The sequence below is a fragment of the Xenopus laevis genome, chromosome 6L, assembly GCF_017654675.1.
Source record: "Xenopus laevis strain J_2021 chromosome 6L, Xenopus_laevis_v10.1, whole genome shotgun sequence".
In the NCBI taxonomy this organism is placed as follows: domain Eukaryota; kingdom Metazoa; phylum Chordata; class Amphibia; order Anura; family Pipidae; genus Xenopus; species Xenopus laevis.
The window spans coordinates 34,515,341-34,541,470 of record NC_054381.1 but is presented as its reverse complement, the minus strand read 5'-3'; the positions used below and the strand labels follow the sequence as shown (position 1 = coordinate 34,541,470).

Here is a 26,130-nt window from a genome sequence, read left to right as displayed (position 1 = left end):
ACAAACAAATTTTTTTAACATTTTTTTTTATGTTACTGGTCCTTTAAGTTAACTTTTAGTATGTTATAGAATAGCCATTTCTAAGCAACTTTGCAATAGGTCCTGTTTATATTTTGTGAGTGCTTTGCCTTTTTCTTCTGACTCTTTCCAGCTTTTTCTGGGTCTAAAACAGAATTTGCTCTGTAAGGTGGCAAATGTATTGCTATTGCTACTTTCTATTACCCATCTTTCTATTCAGGCCCTCTCATATTCATAATCTTATTTAAATCAGTACATTGTTGCTAGGGTAATTGAACCCTAGCAATATAATTGCTGTTTTGCAGTCCCACCTATATCTATGCATAATACATTTCCCTGATTTTACATTTCCCTGATTTTACACCATTTTTTTCTGGTCCCCTAAAAAACATAAAATGGGGATTCTACTGTAACTCAAAAACACTAATAAAAAAATTAAACCAAATGCAAATTGTCTCAGAATATCACTCTCTACATCTTACTAGAACTGAATTTAAAGGTGAACAACCCCTTTATAACTGAACAGAAATACCTTCATTCCTAGTAAATAATTCCATGATATGGCTACTCTTCCATACAAAAAGAAGACCTTTTATCATCCAATCTCAAGGGTTTCTGCTGCCAGGCTCTATCCTAGGGATAAAGAGTTCACATATGAATTCTCAGGATTCACTGAAAGGCACAAAAAAACGGAAAGTCACAATTTCCTTTTTACTAATAACTTTATTTTAAATATGAACACAAGAACTTCTATAATGAAAAAATACAAAACAAAAGCCACACGTCTCTTCTGAAGCAACATTGTGTGGTAACTGGAATACTGTTAAGCACATTGGCTAGAAATAACAGTACGACTATGTACAATTCTTTATATTTAACAAAAAGAAAAGAAAATCTACATCCATGTTCAGGATACAGTGGAAACAACCTGCTAGGAAATGTGACAGAATTGGGAGTTTTCTCTGCAACCTTGATTTAAACACACGGAATATGTGGACAACACAACAGGCAAGGTTAATACTTAGCTTCTCTCAAGGTGCGAGGAGGTCACTGGAAAGTGGACTCCTTGATTTGCTATGATAGGGTTTTTAGGGATTCAATTAGAAAGACTAGAAATACTGCCCTGGACATTCAGCAGAGAGGGGTGTAAAATAGCTTCTATCCTTCTTTTATCTGCCGACGTGTCCTAAGACTGGAGATATGTGCAGGACGGGATGTCTTTACGCAGTGCTCGAGATACTTTAGAAACTAGCGTAAGCAAAAGTAGGTAGACAGAAAAAAAATATATATATATTATTTGCTACTTACGACTCCACACGTATAAAAATATAAATAGAAAAAAAATTAAATATTAATATTTCATTTCCTGCCTACAATCATACACTGCAAAGTACAGTCATTCGTTCGGCCCGACTTTGGGCCAAGTATTCAGGGGCTTTTTCTTATTCAATTCTGTTTTTCTTATTAAACATGAATTGTGTGCAAGTGCTGTGGGAGGGACGATATCTGTTTACAGATGGTACACACTGTTACAGATCTTATTCCTATTTAACTTTGTCCTTGTTTATTTTTTTTTAAAATAATGGTTTGAACCCTTTCTTGAGGATGTTGGCGTTCACTGCTGCTACTGAGCAGCTCTGAGCACCAACACCCCTAAAAGCAAAAGCTTTCCCTTATTAACATTTTCCAGTGTTGGCAAATAGGAATTTAGATGAAATAGAATTTAGAACAAATGACAGGGATTCCATCCGGACTCCCACTTTCCATCGTTAAAGAATCTGCCCCAAACGAAGGAATGCTGAATTGCAGCAGGGAGAATTCCTGCATCAATAGCTAGAAAGCTAGGTACTATATATACTGGAAGGGCATAAAAGTGTAATGTAATCTGTACATTGGTAATGCCCAACGGGGGGGGGGGGGGGGGCAGAGACACGGTAACAAAATTTGATATTAGGCCTGACACTGTAGTGCCGTTATTCTTCAATGAAGACACTTGAAGTGCACGTGTGAGAAAAGATATGAATTGCAAGTAGTAAAATCTACAGGACAGCTCTAAATATAAAAATATAATCCCAGCGCTTGCGTGGGATTCTACCATTTTGATTAGCAGGCGAACAAAGTATTGCTTGTGCTATTTATCAAAATGTCCAATATCTTGAAAATAGAAGGAGGGCGGAAAATGCTGGACATAGTCAGCAGAAATGCATTTCCCACATGAGAAACTAAACATCAACTCTGATTTCCCATACTAAGGGCAACCATTAAATATGGCTTCATAAAAAAAAAAAAAAAAGATACAAGCAAGGATGGTAGGGAGAAAGAGAAGCCTTTCTATGACGCACTCAACACACTTGTGAATTCAAAATAGTATTTTGTTTATTTTTAAAGCTAATAGTCTAACCACGTGGTCCCCAACCAGTAGCTCGCAAGCAACATGTTGCTCACCAATGCCTTGGATGTTGCTCCCAGTGGCCTAAAGCAAGTGCTTATTTTTGAATTCCAGGCTTAGACGCAAGTTTTGGTTGCATAAAAACCAGGTGCACTGCCAAACAGAGACTCCTGTAGGCTACTAGTCCATATAGGGGCTACCAAATAGCCAATAACATTCCTTACTTGACATCCCCATGGACTTTTCCATGCTTGTGTGGCTCTCCAACTCGTTTGTGGCTCACGAGTAAAAAAGGTCGGGGACCCCTGGTCTAACCACTGGGATTGGATATGCAATATCGATATAGCCACAACAAGGCTATGCTGAAAAAGTAAAAAAATTGAAAGAATATACATTGTCATAGCGATATACAGCTTTGCTGGTTCTTATTAGAGACCAGTGACAGGACCTTCCACCTGGAACTTATTCCAAAATAGTCAATGTCAAAAAAGCTTTGTGCCACTAGTAAGCTTCTGTGTGAAGCTGTAAGTGTGATATTTCCAATGTAGTTTACATTCCATGTTACCTGAGTTTTAGACTTTATCTGAAGTACCTGAAAGCTAGGCCTTAGGACAGGATCTGTGCAACTCATGAGGCCCATGAGTTTTTGCACTCTTTTCAGTGCGAGAGGGTTCGGGAATGCAATGCATAGCAGATGTTCTCTCCACTCAAACCGATTCAATGTCAAAGAGCTGGACCAACTGTAAAAAGAACCCTGAAGCACAGTATTCCTCATAGGACACAACACAGCAAGGTCATACACTGCAGAGACAGGCATTTGATTGGTATAGGTGGAGCTAAGGAATATTTCTAAAGACAGAAGAATGCAGATTATACCTGTTCAGATGTACTGTGTAATGCATAGTCCACAAAGAGATCATTTCTTTATAACAGTGGGAATCCTGTACTAATTGTTGCTAGTCAAGAGAAAACATAAGTTCAGCCCCAGTCCAAGATTACATGGCAAATATGATAATTCACGCTAAGCATTACATTATTGTTGTTTTTTTGTTTTTTTTATTATTATTTAACTGATCAGAAAGCTTTACCAATCAACATGCAGAAGTTGGTGATCTGGATTCAAGTCAACTTGTAGCAACAGAGTCCAGCTCTGCTGGTGGTTACATGAAAACATGGTTCTGAGTAGGTGAGGGTGCCGACAACTGATCATCAGTCAGTAGTTCCAGCCCAAGCTGTTGATCTTGGGGTGATGAATGGTCATTGTCTCCATCGTTATCAGCTGCACTTGGGGCACCATCAGACAGAGATGAAGAGGAGACCTGAGATGAAAGGTGCTCAACTGTCATGGGGCTCACTGCAGAACTTGGGGGAGGATTTGGGGAGTTCTTGAGAGTTAGATCTGAAGCAGGCAGTAAAGGCCCCAACAGTTTTACTGGGCAGAAGGCTGATCCAGTGGGGATGAAATTAACCTTGTTTTTGTCAGGGCATGAAAAGAGAGCGGTAGAGACTGGTGGGCGAGTCCTGGGGAGAATAAGGAAAAAAAACAAAATGTTAAAATATCTACCAATAAACACAATGTGAGCAATTGACCGAGAAACATGCTGTAATGAAATGTCTCCAAAATGAGGCAATGTCAGTGAGCTGATGGCCAAACATCTTCCATATGTGCACAGACATTACTGCTCAGAGTAGCCCAAATTATAATAAATGACTTCTCAGTTATCCTTCTCTCCAATCTGTTTAATGGTTATCTGCTTCAAACCAACATCATCTACTGACAAATATCTTACAAAATCTACTCTAAGTCTTTCATCAATGTAAAACTTTTCACATAAATATAGAATTCATGATGTGACTGAAACATTTGGTTTATACCAATAAATAAGGCATCTATATAAAGACTACTCTGCACTCAGGTAATACAATACAGTGAATTAAAATGTAACCATACAAAAAGAAGTCTATTCACCCGTAAAGAAGCCTGAATCAGTCAGATCATTTAATGGCTCCAATACAAATAAGAACCAATCAGAACGTTCCTGATTAGCTGCGTTGATAACTGCAATGGTGCTGTGTAAGAATGTGAAAGTTTCAGGCTTACTAACATAGATGCTAAATTACACTATTGCGGTATAGCTGGGCATAGACGCAAAGATAAAGTACGAAACAAAGGTTCGTACGCGTTTCAGACCTTGTGTGGAGTCAGAATAATCATTCAGTACCATGGTGATCAGTTGTTTAGTCGATCGAACAGGTTAGAAGATTTCTGCTAATGATAAGATCTCTGCATGTATTGTCTATCTGACAATTTCAATGGGTGAATGTCACTACTATTTGTCGGATTTAACTTTTGTACGACTGCTGTCTGTCAATTAATGGGCAGAACATTATCTGATTTGTTCTTTTAACTACTTTATTTAATAATTAGTTGTAGGTTGTTACATTGAAACAAACAATCTTTTGTTGTACAAAAAATAAAATCAGCATGCCTATGGCCAGCTTTACATAATAATCTAGCAGATCTTTGCATTCTGTTCTTAAAAGGGAACTCCAGCTTCCAAACCAAATTTTGATAAAGAGGCCCACATAACACAGAAACCCCTAATATACCCATCACAGTTACCTGTTTCTTCTAAAAGTATGAATAAATGACATTTTCCATGCTGAAATCCAGCTGTTTAACAGTTTTTCTCTTTCTGCATCATTTGAAATCCTGGCAGGGAAGGAGGGACTAAACACTGATGTTACAAATTGTAACAACTTCTCCACAGCTTACAGACAGCATGCAGGAACTACATAACCCACAATGCATTGCACTTCCTTATTGAAATCACGTGTGCAGGGAATTGTGGGGTTTGGAGGATGCAGGCTGAGGACAGATGGCTGCTGATACAAAGTAACAGTCAGCCAGCTCAGCAAAGTAGTCAGATAGATCAGCAGGAGAGCAGGGGGCTAGGCTTAGGGAACTGTCAGAAACCATTAAAGGGGACCCGTCACCCAAAAAAATTATTCCAAATCCTATTTTATCATATAAGTCAAGCAAAATGAACTTTACACTGTATAAATTATTTGAATCTTGTTTCTGTCAGTCTGGGAACTCATGATTATAGTAAGCAGGCAGGAGCCATTTTGTTGACACTGTTCTTAAGGCAAGCCTTGCATCATCTCAGAATCTTGTTTGTGCACCAGAATGGGGCTACACAATTAAATGGTTGAGAACAGGGGAATGTGGGGAGAGCAGTGACATCTAGGAAGTGCTGAATGGAAAGTGAAAGTAATTGCTTGCCCCGCCTCTATGCCTAAAGCATAGAGGAGGGGCAGACAATAGTTGATTTACAGATGATTTTTAAATAGTTTACAACAGCTATGAATGCTTGAATAAGAAAAAAATTAGGATTTCATGTTTCATTTGAAAAGGACTTTTATTATACAGATTTTTATGTCTGGGTGACAGGTCCACTTTAAAAATCATGAAAAGTCTGCATATTTTTTCATTGATGTATATTGCAAAGTTGCTTGAAATTAGGTTTACTTTTCAAAAAGCTTAAGTTATGTTTGTGTGGAGTTCCCCTTTAATGTTTAGTAGACGATATAAAAATAATTGTTATATGTTAATGTTTTCCATAGAATTGCTAAGCCACCAGGAATGCGGCTCTAAATTCCATGTTGCTGTAGCCAACCTTTCTCCCCACCCCCTTTAATGGTGTCCCTATACCATTAAAAAAATATGTGGTGTCTTAGCCGTCTCTCGTCTATGAAAGTGAAAGCAGGCGGAGATTGGCCTGTAGAAATAATGCAGCCAGTAAGTAGGACCAGCTAAAGGGTTTGTCCATAAGGTAGGTGGGTATGGCAGCTATGTCATATTTCATTTTAATTATCACACCCATTTACTAAAGTTCCTTCTATGAAATGACAGTACAGAGCCTAGATATGTAAACAAAGACTTCTGTTGCTTTGGGTTACAAAGCGTTGTTATAGGGGTTGTTCACCTTTGAGATTACTTTTAGTATGATGTAGAGAGTGATATTCTGAGAATTTGCACTTAGTTTTCATAATGTTTTTGAGTTATTTAGCTTTTTATTCAGCAGCTCTTCAACTTGCATTTTAAGCAATTTGGTAGCTAGGGTGCAAGTTACCTGAGCAACCATGGATTGATGTGAATAAGAGACTGGAATATGAACAGAAGAGGTCTGAATAGAAAGAGGAGTAATAAAAATTAGCAATAACTACATTTATAGCCTTAGAGAGCATTTGCTTTTTAGAAGGGGTCAGCGACGCCCAATTCAAAGCTGCAAAGAGTCAGAAGAAAAAAGGCAACTATAAAACTATAAATAATAAAAAAAACAATTGCTTAGAATTTGCCATTCTATAACATACTAAAAGTTACCTTAAAGGTGAACTACCCCTTGAAAGTTGGATGTTAAGCAAACAGGATGTGTGGCAGTTACTGATGCGTAAGAGCTGCTTTTCCTCTCTTCCAATGATCAGCTGGACGTGTCAATGCTCAGCGTTTAATTGCAAGGCTGAACACAGATCATATATAGATATATGTATATACGCTCCTGCATAGCAGCCAACAGCTGACAAAAAGGCATTACTTACGACAGTTCCTCAAAGACCTTCACTCGCTCACATCCCTCTGGGGGCTCTCGTTTGAACATGTAGCTGTTGTTTGGTTTGGGAGATGAGGCATACTTGGGTAGCGGTGAGCTACTCCCGCTGTCTGAAAATTTAAAGGAGCCGTATTACTAGCGGTCGAGAGCCATGAATTTGGTTTCCAGATATGCACACGCGTGTAGAAATAAAAATTGAAGAAAGAGGAATGTGAAGCATCTCATAGCAGAAGTGACAGCAAGCAAAGGGCACACTGTGAGTACAGTATGAAGGACATCACAAGCACTGTGCACATCTTTAAACACCGCACACCTTTTGCCATATTTTTCATTAGCTCAAAGTAAATGGACATTTTTCTTTTTTTTTTTCTTTTTTTTGCTGCAAAACTTTGCAGATGTTTTATGTTGTTAATCAGATAACACTTAACAAAGGTTTGTACCCTTCCAACTCCAGTCTGACATTGGGAAGCCATACTGCATGCGCTTAGGCTGTTTATTAGAGAGGTACAGGCTTCACTGGCTGTTGGCGAGAAACAGAAACTGGTGGAATGCTATTGCTAACCAGTAAAGACTCTCATCCAATCACACAATCTGTTTTCATAGAAACAAGCATTGTCCAACAAAAACAAGAGAACAAACACTAATGGATTTAGTAGAACTTGGTGCATGAAGTCCAAGAAAATAAGTGGCACAAGTACCATGTATGGGACCCATTATCCATAATGCTCGGGATCTGGGGTTTTACTGATCATGGATCTTTGGATCACCTTAAGTCTACTAGAACATCATTTAAAGGAGAAGGAAAGCTACTAAAACAATAGTGCAAGCTATAACACCATATTTATTCGACAGAATGCTTTACCATACCTGAGCTCTAAAAGCTCTCTCTGTTTGTTTAGGATAGCAGCTGCCATATTAGCTTGGTGTGACATCACTTCCTGCTTGAATTTTTCCCTGCTCACTCATAGCTCTGAGCTCAGATTACAGCAGGGAGGGGAGGAGGGAAAGAGGAGCAAACTGAGCATGCTCAAGCCCTAGCCCTGGAGGTTTAAGCTGAAAACAGGAAGTCTGCTACAGAACCCCATGGGTACACAATAGAAGGAAAGAAAAAGCTGTGTTTCTTTTGACAGAGGACTCAAAGCAGCATTACTTTAAGGGTTTACTGGTGTATTCATATAAACCTTTCTGATAAAGCTTACTTAATTTTAGCTTTTCTTCTCCTTTAAGCATTAATTAAACACAATAGGCTGGTTTTGCTTCCAATAAGGATTAATTGATCAAGTACAAGGTACTATTTTAATATTATTTTTCATTACATTATTTTTCATTACATAACAAAACATACAATATAACGAAACAACAGGTAATGGGGAGAGAAACAGTTACATTATACTATTTGGCGCATATGCCAATATGTTTATATGCCTTCTACTTCTACTGGGTTTCCGAATAAGGGATTCCATGTGTGTACTTGGATATAGATGTGCTTTAGGAGCTAATGGCTAAGGTGATGCCCTGGATGCAAACTATACAAAATAGAAATGTGCAGGCAGCTAGGTCTATTAAAGTTCAGATTTAATTCCTGATTTCCATTGCGTTCTTTCCCTTCCTTCTAATTGCCACTGACAGTTCATGGTATAACTATAAATACAAATAACCTGTATAATCCATTCTTTATGCTAAATGATGTTGCTAATAGTCAGTGAAACACACATATGATTAGAAATCCTATACCCTACATATAACAATAAGAAATGTCTTGTTTTAAGAAGTAAAGCCTGCGGCACAAATAGACCTTCTGGTATGTTGATATTTTAAAGCAGCGGGTCAATTAATACCCATTGCCATTAAACAATATCTGAACAAAGCTGGAGATAAATACCTGCAAACAGTATATGAGCAACTGAACACAATATATTTGCTTTTGGTCAAATAATAATGAGGCAATCCTATTAAATGACACACAATGTGATGTATGAGGGTTTAATAGTATCATTACATATGGAGCAGTAGCATTCTAGTCTTAGGTCTCATTTCAGTCTTGTAGATTAATTTAAAATATTTGCCTCAACTATTCATTGTAAGTGGCTACTTGTCTAGGGGTGGTGCAACAGGGGATCAATCAGAATCAGTTTTTATATAACCACCCAAAAACATAATTAATCATAAAATGTTAGCAGGCTTTATATAAGCAGCTGCATGCATGGTGTGTAGGGATGTTAAGTCAGCAGTATCCTTTTTCTAGTGTTGATCTCCTTGATAAGAGAATTCCACCTATCATACCTATGATTGCATCTTCCCTACACTGTGCTTTGCTATACTATAATGTAATAGGAAAATGCAGGAATACACACTGTCGGACTGGCCCACAGGGATACCAGGAAAATTCCCGATGGGCCCAGGTGTCAGGGGGCCCTCCTGCTTCAAAACATTTGGCTTATTTCATGGCCATTCCTTATTTGTATGAGAACAAAGAGACTAAATAGATGGAATATTAGATTATAGTATGTAAAGAAAAGAGACTAGCAGAACAGAGGTTGTGTGAGGAGAGGAAGAATAATAGTACTGAGAGTGGGCCCCTGGTCTAAGGTCTTTTGGTGGGCCCCTGGTGTCCCAGTCCGACACTGGGAATACAGAATTTCTCACAGATATACTGCATCATTGTCAAACCTGTGTCTTTCCAGCTTACACTGCACAACTCAGCTAACTATTGGAGTTCCACTTGCTATGGTCATGCCAAAGCCGAAACATTCAGGGTTCTAAAATGAACTGCACAACTCACAGAACTGCCTGACTTTGGATGATGAAAATTAGACTGACCAAAAAACGACTAAGCAACTTGTATATACTGAGCTACATTACTTACAGTCTGCATGTCCAAAAATGCTTTTATACATCCGCTGATGTTTTGGGCCCTCATAATAATTCAAAAAATAATTATTTCCACTACTATTCCAGCCCATAACATATGTACTTAATCCTTTCTCTGTGTGTGTCTAATCTCTGTAAGCAAAAGCCAAGCTGCCATAAGACAGGTGGATAAAAGAACTGGGGCAAGTGCTTTTTGTGGTGCATCTTAAAGGGGTGGTTCACCTTTAAGTTCATTTTTAGTATGTTACAGACCGGCTAATTCTAGGCAACTTTTCAATTTGGTTTTCATTTTTTCTTTCATATAGTTTTTAAATTATTTGCCTTCTTTGTCTGACTCTTTCCAGCTTCCAAACGAGGGTCAATGACCCAATGTAAAAATAAATGCTCTGTAAGGCTACAAACTTTGTGCTATTGCTACTTTTTATTACTCATCCTTCTATGGAGGCCCTCTCCTATTTATATTCCAGTCTCTTATTCAAATCAATAATTCAGACCAGATTACGGATATTGCAAACTGGAGAGCTGCTGAATAAAAAAACGAAATAACTAAAAAACCACAAATAATGAGACACAATCATTTTTGGAAACCAATAGGACAGCCAATGATGGACTCTTGCAATGCAGCAAGAAGAATCATGTTACTAGAGAGGCCATGCATTATATGAAGTGAACTAAAAATGCTTGTACTTGGAGCAGTTTATTTTGCACTCGCCACATGTAGTGGTGCAGGGAGGACGGAAAAGGCAAAGGTCAGATAGTGACCGTGGAAAAAATCAGATAAATCAGGCAATCAAGATGGAGAGTGGGAGGATAGAAGTACGGTATGTGGAAAAAATAAAATAAAATGACAATAATTACATAAATCCATAAAAGAAGAAGAGCAGAGGACAATAAAAGAATGAACAGAAGAGAAGACCGAATTAAGCAAACAATAAAACTCGGTTTCCCCTGAGTTCCAAATAAATATACAATTTCCACAATCAAAGAAGGATGGCACTCCGGAAAAAAGCAGGTTTATTGCTTTGCGGATAACAAACGCCTTACGCGTTTCGGGAGTAAATCCCTTAATCATAGGCAGAACACCTGGATCTTTACAAGAGAGCGGCTAAGGGAGTGTGAGTGTTTGAGTGGCGCCCTTGTCTTTTTGTTTCCAAATAAATATACAACCTGGGCTGCTGTTCCTACCAAAATCCATGCAGGTATAGTAAGGGCCATTCATATTTATCTAATGACTGAATAAATATTGGAGTCGATGCTGTGGGTGAGATTTTATAAAAGCAGGTATGGCAGGAAAATGGTTGTGGATGTGGTCTTGTGACAGAAACCTCCCATGGGTGAAGCTGAGACAAAATATGGCGCCACCTTCTCTAAGGTAGGACTTTTTGGGAGCAGGGAGAATTGTAACAGCTGTGATAGCTGCCAAAATATGCAATTATCTAAATAATTCGTTCCATTCATTTCAGTTCTTATTTATTAAAACAAATATTTTTGTATGAAAACAAAACAAGTAAAACCCATACACTGGATCTGCAAAATGCAGGGAAAACATTAGATTGGTCTGCAGCAGCAATGGTGGTTTTATTTAAGGAATTTATTTGAAGTAAACTACATATCCACACATAAATCATACATCTATACACACAACAAAGTATCTACAAAATAGAACAGAATAAATAGTTATTGACCCACATTTACGGAGTGTCACTCAGGTTTTTTTACAAGTATAAATAATCTTCATACCTAAAAATAAAATCCTGCTTCACGTGCAGCATTTTTTTTACCTTTTATATAAAAAAAGCTTTTCCAAGCAATTTATGGAAGATGTTTGTAAGACAACGGGATGGTAGGAGTAATGGAGGAATGAAATTTCCAAAAAGAAAGTCCACGTGATTTGGCATATATTCTAAGACAAATTCAGCCAGGGTTATAGTTCAACTGCTCAAAAGCCTCCATCTTTCATTCATAGAGCTGTTTTGGGCAAAAGCTGAAAGGCATGGGGGAAGTCTAGACAGGTCGTTATTGTTGTTTTTGAATCTGCTGCTTGTGATGCTCAGTTCTATCATTATAGCCATGATACCAGAATTTCCAAACAAATGTAGCAAGTGGTCCTATAAAACCTTACCCTTGTCTCGGTCAAAGAGCAGATCATCCGCTGAGCATGGACTTCCTTCCTGTGACTCGTGAGGGCAAGATGGAGAAGCACAAGGAGAATGATTGCTGCTGCAACTGCTGCTTCGCTCATGAACTGAGGGAGTCTGTGTGTCAATGCTGCGGGTGCTGCTACTCCGACAGGTGGAAGGTACTGGTGCTCTTCTCCCATCTGGAACTTCTACAGGCTAAAACGAAACATAAATAATAAATAATGTGTTCGCCATGCTTTCTCTATACATTGTGTACTTGGCCACAACAATACCTGGTTTAAATGTACAGAACTTTACGCACTTTTTGGAGCTGAGGCACACTACGTATTTTCTGAAGTGAATGGGTTGAGTGAGCAATGTTGGACTGTCCTGGCTGGAACCAGTATGTTTCCTAATGGGGCCTGACCTTAACAGGCTTTTTGTCCTTTATGGAGCAAATAGAATAAACTAATTTCTACCTTCAGCTTGTGTTTTATTTATTTCCATCAATGAGAACCATAGGAAAGAGTTAGTTAGGAGTCTGTTTTGGGGTCAGGGAAATGAAGGAGGCAATTTTTTTACTATGATTAAAGATAAATAAGTTAGGGACCACCATGTGGGGTTTTACCTTGACGTGGTATGGTGGCTTATCAATATTATGATCATAACTTTGTAACAAAAAAAACCCGGTTTCAAAATTACATGCACTTGCATATTTACTTGAATCATTTAGACAGGGCTTTAAACTTTTTGAAATTGGCCTCAGGTGTGCACCCACAATCCCCCTTAGGCAATATGTATTGCCACAGATAAGCAGGGGAATCCAGGAAGGCTGTTAATTAGCATGGCAGGTAGAAAGTTAAAATGGAATCTGTCTGTGCTCTGTCTATCCTCTATAGTCTGTCTCCACTGTATTGCTCCATGTTCTTAAACAGCTTTTACTGGCAATTATGCAACAAACAGAACACACAGGAGAAATTCAAATTTTTGAATTTTTTTTACGGTCAAAAGCAGTTTTTTAAAAAAAATTCTAATTTGATTTTCGAGATTTATCATACTCTGGCCTTTAAGAATTGGAATTTGACTTTTCATCTCCTAAAACCTGGTGAATTACTGTTTAAGTCAATGGGAGAGGTGCAGGGATCAATTTGGAGATGTTTGCAGCCTTCCCGACATTCGAGTTTATTTTGGAGGAAAAAACTGGAATTGAGTTTGATCGAAGTCGAAATCAAACTCGATTCGATTTTTCTGGTCGTTCCAATTGGTTTCGAGTTTTAAAAATTCGATTCTAATAATACATTTCGGCCAATCGAATTTGAATTAATTCGAATTTAAGGGAGTTTAAAAAAACTCACATGAATTCAAAACTCCCAAGTCTGCAGGTAAATTTGGGAAAAGTAAAAGAATTGTGAAAGAGACTGCTACTGGTACTGGGGAGAAACACCCAGTACTTATCAATGGTATGAATTCAGCATGAAAGAATACCCAGTATAGTAGCTTATCTAAGGACAGCACAAGGAAGAGAATTCATGCTGTTTGCCTGCATGTTCTGAATACACTAACAGAGCAACATGCTTCAAACTAGCAAAAACAAATAGGCAAACATGTCCTATTGGGGAAACGTCAACAATGACTGCTGGTTTATATGGATAAAAACAATGGCTATACACAGGAGCATAGTCTGCCCTAGTGTTACCTCTTTTCAATTGCACATGGTGCAACACTAATTTTCAGGGGCACTTCTCTAGGACCTACCTATTAGTAGCTCTTTTAAGGTAATGAAGTAGCCCTATATATTTACTCTTGGGGTGGGTGTGTATAATATAGTATCACTCCCAATCCTACCTTCACACTTTCCTCTTTCTCGCTTGTTTCCTTAATAAAGACTTTTTCAAGTTCTGGACTTATCCCTTCAACATTACACGGAGCTCTAGACCCCACCGATTTTGGCACCGAGATATTTGTTGTGGGCACAGGAATAGATCTGGATGCCGAACCCTGAAACAGATATAAGTGAAATAACTGCAGAAAAACAAAGACAGGTCTGTGATATTTGTTAGAACACTGTGATGGGCAACATACTCACATTCAATTCTGTTCATAATATACATTTTTATAGAAGCCTACTTGCAGTTGGTCTCTAATTTTTAGTTTGTGAAGTATTTGGCTTTCAGATCTGTATTCCAGACGGAAATCTATAATCATATTTTGTGCTTATGTTACTGACCCTAGAAAACAGATGGCAGATTAAAATAAATATTCAAATTTGGCCTCAGGATCAGTTACTTCCCTTTTTTCTTTAGATCATTTCCTACTCATTCTTCAATTCAAACTCAGGCATGATGCTTTCCTTTTATTTTACTGTTGCTTTTTAGTTGGCAACTTTCTGTATTGCCTGTTAATATGCACTTACTGTTACTGATCACCATTTTTTTATGCTCCTCTGACACAGACTTTTTAAGTTACTTCTGCTCTTTTATTGATGAAAATTTTAGTTCTTTAGCCTGTGCCTTTTTAACTTCCAGCACTTTATAGCAGCATCTGAGGGCATGTACAGGCACAGGCTGATCAACCCACATGCAATAGGCCACTTATGTCAGTTTTTAAAAGGATCTCAACAAGGGACATTAAAAAGGTTCTACTGTATATATAGTCATTTTTGCAGAGAAATGTCAAAATTCAAATAAAAAAAAGACCAACCGAAATGTATTTCAAAAAATCTTTTTTTCCGGGTAAATAAGCCATTTTAGTTTGAATTCAAATCATACTAATGGAAGTAACATCGTATTCTAACAAATTTGATTCGAAGTTTTTTAAAAAAAAAAAAAAAAAGTCCACTAATTGACCGCAAGTAGGTTGTAGCAGGTCCCCCTGCTAAAACAGCAATTCGGCAGGTTTTAGATGGTCAAAGTTGAATTTTTAAAAACACAGTACATGATAAATTTCGATATTTGGATTTTCCAATTTTTTTCAAATTCAAATCAAATTTGGACTATTCCCTAGTCCCTAGTCATATTGATTGTTTTTTTTTGCTGCTTTCGTAAGTAATTGGTACTTAAGTTCCTAAACCTGACTGTTTTGCCAGCTCAACTGTCACTTCTCAGCCTGTCAGTTAATGTTTTTAATGCTAACGGACTCCTGCTGCACAAATATGGCAGCCCCCTCATAGGGGAACATGGGGGTAAGAAAGGTAATGTAAAAGCATTAGGGAAATACTTTTATGGCAAAAGTATAAGTAGCATTAAATGATGTAAAAAAAAAAAAAAAAGGTTTAAAAAAAAGTTCGGTATCTCTTTAATGGTTAAAAGCACATATCTTTTGTCACTATGTCTGTCTGTCTATTTTTCTACAGCATCTTTGGAGTATTAGCAACTATTGTATCAATTCTAACAGCTGCCTGTAATGAAACTGGGATTCTGCTCAGCAGGGACAAAGATAACAAATGTATCAACTAAATGTATCAATTTAAAACAGTTTACAGGGTCAGTGACCCCCCCCCCTCCCAGAGCCCCTTTAGAAGGTGAAAAATAAAACTTCATGCTTCAATATTAGAAAAACGGTCACACATAGAAAATAGAAAGTAATTGGAAAAAGTTTTTATTTCTGGTGAACGATCTGAAACCAACTAAAAAAAGTATTGGAAGGTGAACGACCCCTTTAAGCCATTTGTCAGATCTACAGCATTGCAGAAGAAAAAATGCAGCGTTCTAGAAGAGAAAGTCCCATCAGGCAAAAATCCAGCACAAAGACAAAGACCGGCAAGTCTGTGCACTTGAGCAAACATGAGGACAGGGAATGCCCATTAAATAAGGCTCGTGAGCTCACTTTCATTAGACCTACAACCAGCACTCAGCCACAAGCCTCCTCCAAAGCATCTAGGGGAATAATTATTTAGAGGCATTCGTCTGTGCCATCTTGGTTATGTCATGGAGAAGAAAATGTTCGCTCCGATAAAGAAGAGATAACGTTACCTTCCACAGGGTAGTACTGGAGAACTGAGAGGTTTCTTGAAAAAACATCTTAGCGCTCAGTGGGGCATTCTAGTACATGATGTGGAACTACTTTTCCTTGTCCTTTAAAGGAGAAGGAAAGGTTAAAACTAAGTAAGCTTTATCAGAAAGGTCCATCTAAATATACCAGTAAACCCCCAAAGTAATGTTGCTCTGAGTCCCCTGTGAAAAGAAATACTGCATTTCTTTCCTTCTATTGTGTACACATGGGCTTCTGTATCAGACTTCCTGCTTTCAGCTTAAACCTCATTGCCCTGGGCAAGAGCATGCTCAGTTTGCTCCTCTCCCCCCACCCCTCCCTTCTCTACTGTAATCTGAGCCCAGAGCAGGGAGAGACTCAGGCAGGAAGTGATGTCACACCATGTTAATACTGCAGCTCCTATTCTAAACAAACAGAGAGTTTCTAGAGCTTTTTACTCAGGTATGGTGAAACATTCTACGGAATAAATATAGCATTCTAGCTTGCACTATTGCAGCTAATCTATTGGCAATAAAATGCCTCCGTAGCTTTCCTTCTCCTTTAAAAGGTTCTTGAAACTATATAAATCAACATGTTTTCAGATAGCAAAGGGCTTAACTCCCCGACATAGAAGTGATATGGAGAATGACTCCTTGCACCTGTCATGAGAACAACACTAGCACAGATGGTACAATATCAATTTGGGAAATGACCTTGAACGGAAGAAAACAGAGATACAAGACCAAAACACCTGAAACTATAATGAGAAAATGGCAGTGCTGTTATATTAGCAACACATTTTTTTGGAAATGCTACAACTTTTCTAAACAAATGTTTGAAGTAACATTTTTCTCAGTTTTGAAGAATTTAAGCAGTGATAAGTATAGAAAAGTCAATATTCAAGCTAATTGTCTGGTGTTTCCTCCATAACCCAAATCTACAGTCTTTTAACAACCTGCCTATAGTAAAACCTAATGCACAGGCTGTCATGGCCCTGCGCCAGCAGGTAAGGAGTTAATGGTCTCCGCATTTTCAGACTAACAAGATGAGTGTGTTAATAATAAAAGAGCTTGCATGTTAATTTTCAGGGAAAATGAAAGCCTAAAGAACACTATGGCTAAACATGAGGCTTCTTTTACAGGTATGGGACCTGTTATCCAGTCTGCTAAAACATCAATTAAACATAATAAACCCAATAGGATGTTTTGCATCCAATAAGGATTAATTATATCTTAGTTGGGTAGAAGTACGAGGTACGGTTTCATTACGACAAGAAAAAAGGAAATCGTTTTTTTAAAATCTGAATTATTTGATTATAATGGAGTCTATGGGAGATGGACCTTCCGTAATTCAGAGCTTTCTGGATAACGGGTTTCCGGAAAACAGATGCTATACCTGTATACTGAATTTTACCAGTCCAAATGTTCAGCAGCACTATAACAGCAATGATCTCAATCAAATTTGTCCACAGCAGCTCCACATCTTTAATCTGGTTAGGACATTTTTTGTAAGCCAGTGAGACTGCACATGCTCAATGTGCACTGTGCTTCGGCTGATAAAAGCTAAGCTTAGGGGGTTACAGATCATTATCAAAATAAGCAAAAAATGAGATCATACATGTCATACTAGAGCCTGGATTAATTAATTCATTCTTATGCTTATGCAGAATGCACTGGTTTCTATGGTGTCATGTAGTCTGAATCACTATTAGTTTTATTATACAGTATATTGTGAGTTGATCCCTAAGCTGACAGCAGGTCAGGGCAGGTGCTTTGCGATTCAGAAGAATAATCTGACCAGCACAACCTAAACATGTTTAATCATACTACATATAGTATAGTATAGTTTAAAAAATCCCTTACTTTGCCAAATGGGTTCTTTCACTGAGGGAGTCCATACAGTGACTATAACAGTGACCATACCATGCAAATTTTAGAAACATGCTCAGATTGAAGCACTGCCTTGAGTATTCTACCCAGAATGCCTTGTTTTAGTAAACTCCTCCACTAGAAGCATCACAAAATTTCCCTATCTTGTCCCCTACTGGTGATGTCGTTATGCAAATGAAAAGTACACACTAACTTTCAGAAGGTGGCAGCACTACTGAACAGCAGCTAAAGCTGGCCATTGATGCAAAGATCTGCTCCTACGAATCGAGGATTCGTACGATTTTCGGACCGTGTGTGGAGAGTCCCCACATTTTTCATCCAGTGGAGATCAGTCGTTTGGTCGATCGGACAGGTTAAAAGATTTGTCGGCTGCCGATAATTTCTCTGCATGTATTGCCGATAATTTGATTTTCAGAGGGAGACTGTCACTAGCTTTGGTCGGACATAACTTTCGTTTGATTGCTGTCAGGGGCAGAACATCGGCTGATCTGTTCATTTGTACTTTATTTGATCGGAATGGTTAGTGGCAGCTCGGGAGATGGGAAAGCTCGATCGCACGATGATTCATACGATCGTATTTTTGAGTCTATGGGCAGCTTAACACAGAAGTTTGGCGGATTTGAAAATAGCTTAGAAGGGTTGCTAAGCAACCAAGGAATTTCAACGGAGCATGTGTGAGATTTCAGAGCTGTTGTTGGCTGTAAAGATAGGTAGGAGGAGCCAGTGAAATGCAAGATGCCTGCCTCAGCTAGAACTGCAGTTCTAACTGTTTTAAAAACTATTTCATGAACTTCCACATAGTGTATTTACTTCGTAAATTATCTTTTTGATTGGTGCCCTTTAAGAAAATTCTGCACAAGGTCAATAAGAAATTATTTTCATTCCAAAATCATGGTAACTCGTTCAGCATTCAATCCAGTTCCAAATTCATCAGAATAAATCCTTGAAATGTTATTCTTGGTTATTTTACCTATTATAAAATAAAGGTTGTTTCTGAAAACTCAAAGCAGAACTATATTCCCCAAAACAAAAAGTTAGTTTTAGCCTACTCACCTGAGTGTGACTGACGGCTACATGATTCCCTTGCACAGGCAGCTGATTGTCCTTCTCTTTGAGGAGACGACTGCTGTTCTTGGTACGTTGGAGTTGTTGCCTTAGCTTGGCAATCTATTGAAACAGAGATATATTCAAATGTGTGTGTGTCTAATGCTTTATTAGCTTCATGATTGTATATGGAATTCATGTTATTTTATTGAGTAAGCCATGCCAGAATCCATTACACACAAGTATACAATATCATGCAAAAAAAAAAAAATATGTTTCCTTTGTGTTGGGGAATAAGGTTGCAAAATGGAATGCATCACAAAATATAATTTTTTTAGCAAGGAGATTTGTGTTGAGATGAAATGCACATGTTGATTCATTCTCTCAAAAAGTAAAAATCACTCGGTGAGTGTGCTTTCCTATCCCATGTAAGTTTTCACAATGATATACTGAATTTAAGAATTGTATTGCAGCAGACCCAGCAACTAACAAGTGACCTTCACTAAGCTGTAGAGCAACATTCCACTGCAGTGAGTTGCCTGGGTGCTTAACATAAACACCCCACTCAACCAATATAATGCTTTGCACACAGTAGGCCTTATATCAAGTGATATGGAAGTCTTAAACAAATATAAACACAAATCACCTGAACAACAACCACTGAACAAATATACAACGTGTTCTTGACACAGGCCAGAAATAAAGAGTATTATTGGCAAACAAGTTGAGTGGTATATTGAAAGATATATCTGCACAGTAAGCCAAGGTTTTTTTCCGTTACTGCCATATGCTTAAAGGGGTTGTTCACCGTTTAGTTAACTTTTAGGGGCACATTTATCAAGGGGCGAATTTAGAATTTGAAATACTTTGAAATTCGAATTTAAAAAGACCAACCGAAATTAAGTCAAAGGTTTTTTTTGGCCGAATATGTCCATTTTCAATCAAATACAGTAGGTCCGTATTCTGCCAAATTAGAATCTGATGAATCGAAGTAATAGCGCATTTGATCTAATTCGAATCAACGTTTTTCCCAAAAAAAACTTTGATTTTTCAAAGTCCACCAATTGACTCCAAATAGGTTCTAAGAGGTCCCCCATAGGCTAAAACAGCAAATCGGCAGGTTTTAGATGGCGAATGGTTGAAGTCGAATTTTTATAGAGACAGTACTATGAGATGAAAAACGATATTTGAATTTTCAATATTTTTCAAATTCAAATTGAATCTGGAAGATTCCCTAGTCTAAGTACACATAAAAATAGCTTGAAATTCGAATTTTTTTGAATTTGAAAATTCACCTCGACCTTTGATAAATCTGTCCCTTAGTATGATGTACAAAGTGATATTCTGAGACAATTTCCAATTGGTTTTCATTTTTTATTATTGGTGGCTTTTGAGTTATTTAGCTTTTTATTCAGCAGCTCTCCAGTTTGCAATTTTAGCAATCTAGTTGCTAGGGTCCAAATTACCCAAGAAAGCATGCACTGATTTGAATAAGAGGCTGGAATGTGAATAAGAGATGGTCTGAATAGAACGATGGGTATTAAAAAGTAGCAATAACAATACATTTGTAGCCTTACAGAGCATTTGTTTTAAGATGGGGTCAGTGACCCCCATTTCAAAGCTGGAAAGAGTCAGAAGAAGGCAAATAATTCAAAAACTATAAGAAACGAAGGCCAATTGAAATGTTGCTTAAATTAGCCATTCTATAACATACTAAAAGTTAACTTAAAATAATGGAGACTCTTGCAAAAGAACTGGACACACCACAGATAGTGGACCGAGCAGTCTGTTAGTTACAAATAATAGACAGGGCACTACCCACAAATGCAGCTACAATTCGACTACGAATGCTCACACTCTATGTGAAAAAACAGTGAGCATGCACTGGATGGGAGAAACTTTTAGTATGTTATAGAATGACCAATTCTTAGCAACTTTTCTTTGGTCTTCATTATTTATTTTTTATAGTTATTTCCTTTTCCTTCTGACTCTTTGTGGCTTTCAAATGGGTGTCGCTGACCCCTACTAAAAAGCAAATGCTCTGTAAGGCTACAAATGTATTGTTATTGCTACTTGGTATTCCTCATCTTTCTATTCAGGCCTCTCCTATTCATATTCCAGTCTCTTGTTCAAATTAGTGCATGGTTGCTAGGGTAATTTGGTGCCTAGCTGCCAGATTGTGTAAAATGCAAATTGAAGAGCTGCTGAATAAAAAGCTAAATAACTCAAAAACCTTAAATAATAAAAAATTAAAACCAATTGCATATTGTCTCAGAATATCCCTCTGTACATCATACTAAAAGTTATGTGAAAGGTGAACTATTCCTTTGGAGACGTCTGGTGGATGGAGCTCTTCCCCTTATAAAGCTAACAAGGGGAGCTCATGAAAAGTTTGAAAAAAATTTGGGGGGAATTTTGTGATCAGGACTACAGACTACTTACAGTTACACGCAGAATGTCAACTGCCATATCTTACCTGTACAAACCAGTACTGAACTTGACAACAATTACATGTCGTTCTACGAGATATTGTATTGCAATTGTTTATTTTGTGTTTGTTGTTGTAAAATCAATACAATTTTATCTTTTAAAAAAAAAAGTTAACTTAAAGGTAAACCACCCCTTTAATTAACGTGTACTGTATTCATGTTCTGTTCTTGTGTATTCTGTACATTTTCCTCCAAATAATAAGAAAACAAAAATAATTGTAAAAGATCTTTGATAGAAGTAGTTACCAAAGTCCAGGTATATTACAGAATAAAAAGATCAAATGCAAACATCATCCTTTGGGCAAATGGCGTGCATTTTGTGCCACATATTGTTTTGATAAATGTAGTCACATACAATGTTTGTCCGTCTTCCCCCTCACAGGAGCGCAAGAATTTAAGCATGGCATTGTGATCAATTGCCGGCAAAGTGACTGATGCAATAAGGATCTAGTGCATAGGAACGGTGAACAAAAGAAGCTAAAATGATGAGTAGGTTAGCAGGAGTGGGTGTGAAGTTCTAGAGAGAAGTGTAAATGTACGGGGGTGATCTCAGCATGACGCACACTCACTAACAACCTGTGCTTTCATTTCAAATGAGCAATTTTCCCAGTGACAATGACAGATTGGGGTTATGTATCATTAGAATAGCAACTGACCTGAAATAACGGTGAATGTACAGAAACAGGAAAAGTTACACCATATGGTAAAAGTAAAATTCTTACATTAAGTCATTCCTAATTACTACTTGAACGCCATGAGCCAGAAAGGAATCCTAGTATTTCCTTACTGGATTATGTATTGAGGAATAAAATATCTTAAAATTTGGCATATTTACTAATAAACTTAGCTGTATCATTTAGAGGCATTCTCCATGAAATAAAGATTATACGCTAGAATTTTGATAGCCAAGGCCCATGAAACAGAGAAGGATAGTTACATAATTTCAGCTGGATTGAAAGTAGGTAAAATAAGGACCTATTTTGAGGAAAACGTAGCAAATAAACTAGATATTGGGATGGTAGTGCGTCACTGTATAGGGGTGGATAAGGTTGTGGGGGAGGAATAACATACTGAAAAGAGAGGTAGTAGAAATTAGGAATGAAAAAGATCACAGGAAGAGAGAAAAGAAATCCGTTATTGAGAAGAAGCTGTGAAAGTGGCAGTAGTGGGACAGCAGATTGATAACTGTTAGTTGTATAATAAGGCAGAAAGAAAATGACATTTGGAGAGATTGAAACAGTAATCACACACAAAGGAAATACTAATTCTGATACGTCAGATATGAAGGAACTTTTTTTCAGTTACTGGAGAAAAAACAGACAAGGTAAGAGATTAATTTAAATATATAGTGTGAGTGTGTATCTATATATATATATATATATATATATATATATATATATATATATATATATATATATATATATATATATATATATATATATATAGTGGTAGAATGGTAGGTAGCATAAGCATTTCCATGGGTAGTTACCTATAGCAACCAATCAGGCTTTTTAAAGCCAGCTGCAATTAGAATCAGCAATCTTATTGGTTGCCATGGGGTACTGCCCATGGGCACATCTGCCCAGTGTTGATAAATGACCCCCACTTAGTGAGTTATATGGAACAGTATCTCAGCACAAATAATTACACAAGAAAGGTGTGAACTACACCACATCACTACTACATCAGTTCCCAACCAGTATAGTAAAGGCCAAACACCTTATGAGGTCATTTACAATGTTTCACCACTTACACCATTCCTTGATGCAAAACAGCTTACAGTTTAATGACCCTATCACAATTAAGCATGCATGCATACCAAGTTTCATTCTGAACAAGAAACAAAATTACAGGCCAGAAAATGTTTGGATTGTGAAGGGAAACAGATGCACCAAAATGGAAAAACCACCAATTAAGAACACAAACTCCACCAGGTCTATGGAGTGATTGTATATCTAATTGCATATAATATATGGACATTTTTCTTTTTGTCCAGGTAAAAGCTTAATGTAGGACCCCAGAATACTTCCACTGTAACATAGGGTCATATGAAAAAGTTTGGGAACCCTTTGGAGTTTATCATTGGCTGAGCTTTCAAAGTAGCAACTTCCTTTTAATATATAACATGCCTTATGGAAACAGTAGTATTTCAGTGACATGAAGATTATTGGATTAACAGAAATTATGCAATATGCATCATAATAAAATTAGCCAAGTGCATAAATTTGGGCACCCCAGCAGAGATATTACAAATGTAACAGCCTCTAGACGCCTCCTATAGACTTTGATCAGTGTCTGGATACTGGATGGTGGTATTTTTGACCATTCGTCCATACAAAATCTATGAATTGTAGAACGATGTACAGATACACCATCGGCAGCAGAATGTTCTTGCAGGTCATCTTTGGCTTGTCTGTAATCTTTCTCACAATCCCCTGCATATGCCGCTCCTGTATTTTTCTTGGCCTGCCAGACCTGGGTTTTACAGCAACTGTGCCTGTAGCCTTCCATTTCCTGATGACATTCCTTACAGTTGAAACCTCTGAGATAGCTTTTTGTAGCCTTCCCCTAAACCATGATATTGAACAATCTTTGTTTTCAGATCTTTCGCGAGTTGCTTTGAGGATCCAATGCCGTCACTCTTCAGAGGATAGTCAAACAGAAGCAAAACTTGCAAATGGTCATCTTAAATACATTTTCTCATGACTGGACACACCTGCCTATGAAGTTCAAGGCTTAACAAACTAATTCAACCAATTTGGTGTTGCAAGTCATCAGTATTGAGCAGTTCCATTCAAATTAGCAAAATTACAAGGGTACCCACATTTTTGCACAGCCAGTGTTTCACATTTGATTAAATTTCATACAACTGAATACTCCTTCACTAAAAATCTTTGTTCAGAAAACACCCTAGTACTCAGATGTTCCTGGGAAATGAAAGACATATCGCTTATCTTTTTTTTGTTGAAAGTGGAGTCAATTATTATGCAGTCTGAGAGGGGTTACCAAACTTTTTCAAATGGTCTTTGGAATCCTACATCTTGGGTTGAATCTTGAAAAAATAAAACATGTAAAAATACTCCACCCCCCCACGTTATAGTTTTGTATTCAGTTATTTATACGCTTAATTTCAATTGGGCAAACAGCAGCTAGCACTCTCAGCCTCCAAATAACAGCTGAAAGTTTTGTATTTCAGTAAACAAACAGAATGTATGTGAAGTTCATTACTAGTGGATACATTTCAGTTGCAAACATTTTTATATATTTTGCACTTCATACAAGATGTAGAAATACCTCTTTGAGTTGGTCAGCACTGCTCCAAGAGGCCGAGCGCTGATGACTTCTCTTTGTTGCACCTTCTTCCCCCCAGCAGTTTGGTGTCTGAGGAAATGGAACAGTTTCTATGTTATTCCTGCACATAAATGGGCAGCATGGACAAATGAACATTTTGTTTGGTGTCCGTATCTGTTAACTGGCTAACGGATCATTTTGCAGGACTTCAGTACAATAATACATTTAGCTTCATAAATGGCTGTTCTCATATACAGAATCGGTTTACTTTTGATACATTTTATAAGCATGGCTAAATTTGTTTTAGGTTAGGGAGTCGTCACTCACACCACCAGAACTAATCAGAAACAGCACGGGTTTACAAGGGGTTTTGTCGCTCTTTGTAATTATAATAAGCAAATAGGGCTCATTCATGAACACAAACACAACTGAATGCACAAAGATGGAAGCAAAATGGAGCCCTCATTAACATGTTCACTATCATTCATACATGCTCCTTGGCAACTTTCAGCTAGTGACATTGCACTTGCACAACCTGCTCTGATGAAATGCACAAATGTGGGCAGATTTACTGAAGGTCGAAGTGACTAACACTGGCGAAAAATCGTTTTCAGGGACTTCGCCGATTTACTAACGGGCACAGGCGTAACTTCGCTAGCTAAGGAGACAGACGCTAGCGCTGATTTGCACTCTATCGCCAGGCAAATTTTCGCTCTGGCGAATGGATGTTACTCCACAAATTCACTAAAATGCAGTTTTTATTGAACGTTACCTCTTTCGCCAGCTCAGACCAGGCGAAGTGCACTGAGGTGCATAGATCTTCCTTATTCTTCTGTTGCTTACATCATATTTTTTAGTAGAAAAAGTTTGTAAAAGTCCAAAAAATGCTGGCGTCTTTTCCTTTTTTCAGAGTGATAGGCGTAAAAGGTCCTTAAAACTTTTTTGGGTAACCGGTTTCCCCCATACATTTTCTAACATATGGAACATAAACTATACAGTGGGGTCATGTGTAGGGCATTATAACAACTCTATTTTCTTTATTAAGGTTCCCTGGACTTGTGTAATGTAATGTATTTGCTGCAACATATACGTCCATTCAACTTTAAATTTACTGCCATATGCCAACTAGCCTGAGCGAAGACCTCTAACTAAGTTGCACTAGGCAGAAATGAACGCTAGCGCATCTTCACTTTGATTCACTCGCATTGCCGAAGTAACGCTAGAGAAAATCCGCCAGTGTTTGGCGCACTGGAAGCAAATTTGCATTTTAGTAAATTGGTGTTGTGAGTGAATTTTTGCCTAGTGCAGTGTTTTGCGTTGGCTGTGAAGCCGTCGCTGGGGAATTTTCGGCGCTTAGTAAATTTACCCCATGGACTGAAGAAAAACCATTAAATTACCAGCAGGAGGAGCTGGCAGTAATTCCATGATTTTCTTAGT

At 37.7% G+C, this 26,130-nt stretch overlaps 1 protein-coding gene across 2 annotated transcripts in view; it reads right to left on the bottom strand.

The window, feature by feature from the left end:
- Positions 1-1,595: 1,595 nt before the first annotated feature.
- Positions 1,596-26,130, bottom strand: part of glcci1.L (glucocorticoid induced 1 L homeolog) — a 47,668-nt gene continuing 23,133 nt past the window's right edge. The window contains 6 exon segments of one of the 2 annotated variants that reach the window (NM_001099899.1): positions 3,464-3,928; positions 7,010-7,130; positions 12,014-12,227; positions 13,857-14,009; positions 18,923-19,036; positions 24,697-24,783. In NM_001099899.1, coding sequence (NP_001093369.1) covers positions 3,568-3,928; positions 7,010-7,130; positions 12,014-12,227; positions 13,857-14,009; positions 18,923-19,036; positions 24,697-24,783 — 1,050 coding nt within the window. In that variant the 3' untranslated portion in view covers positions 3,464-3,567. 2 annotated transcript variants of the gene reach the window in all.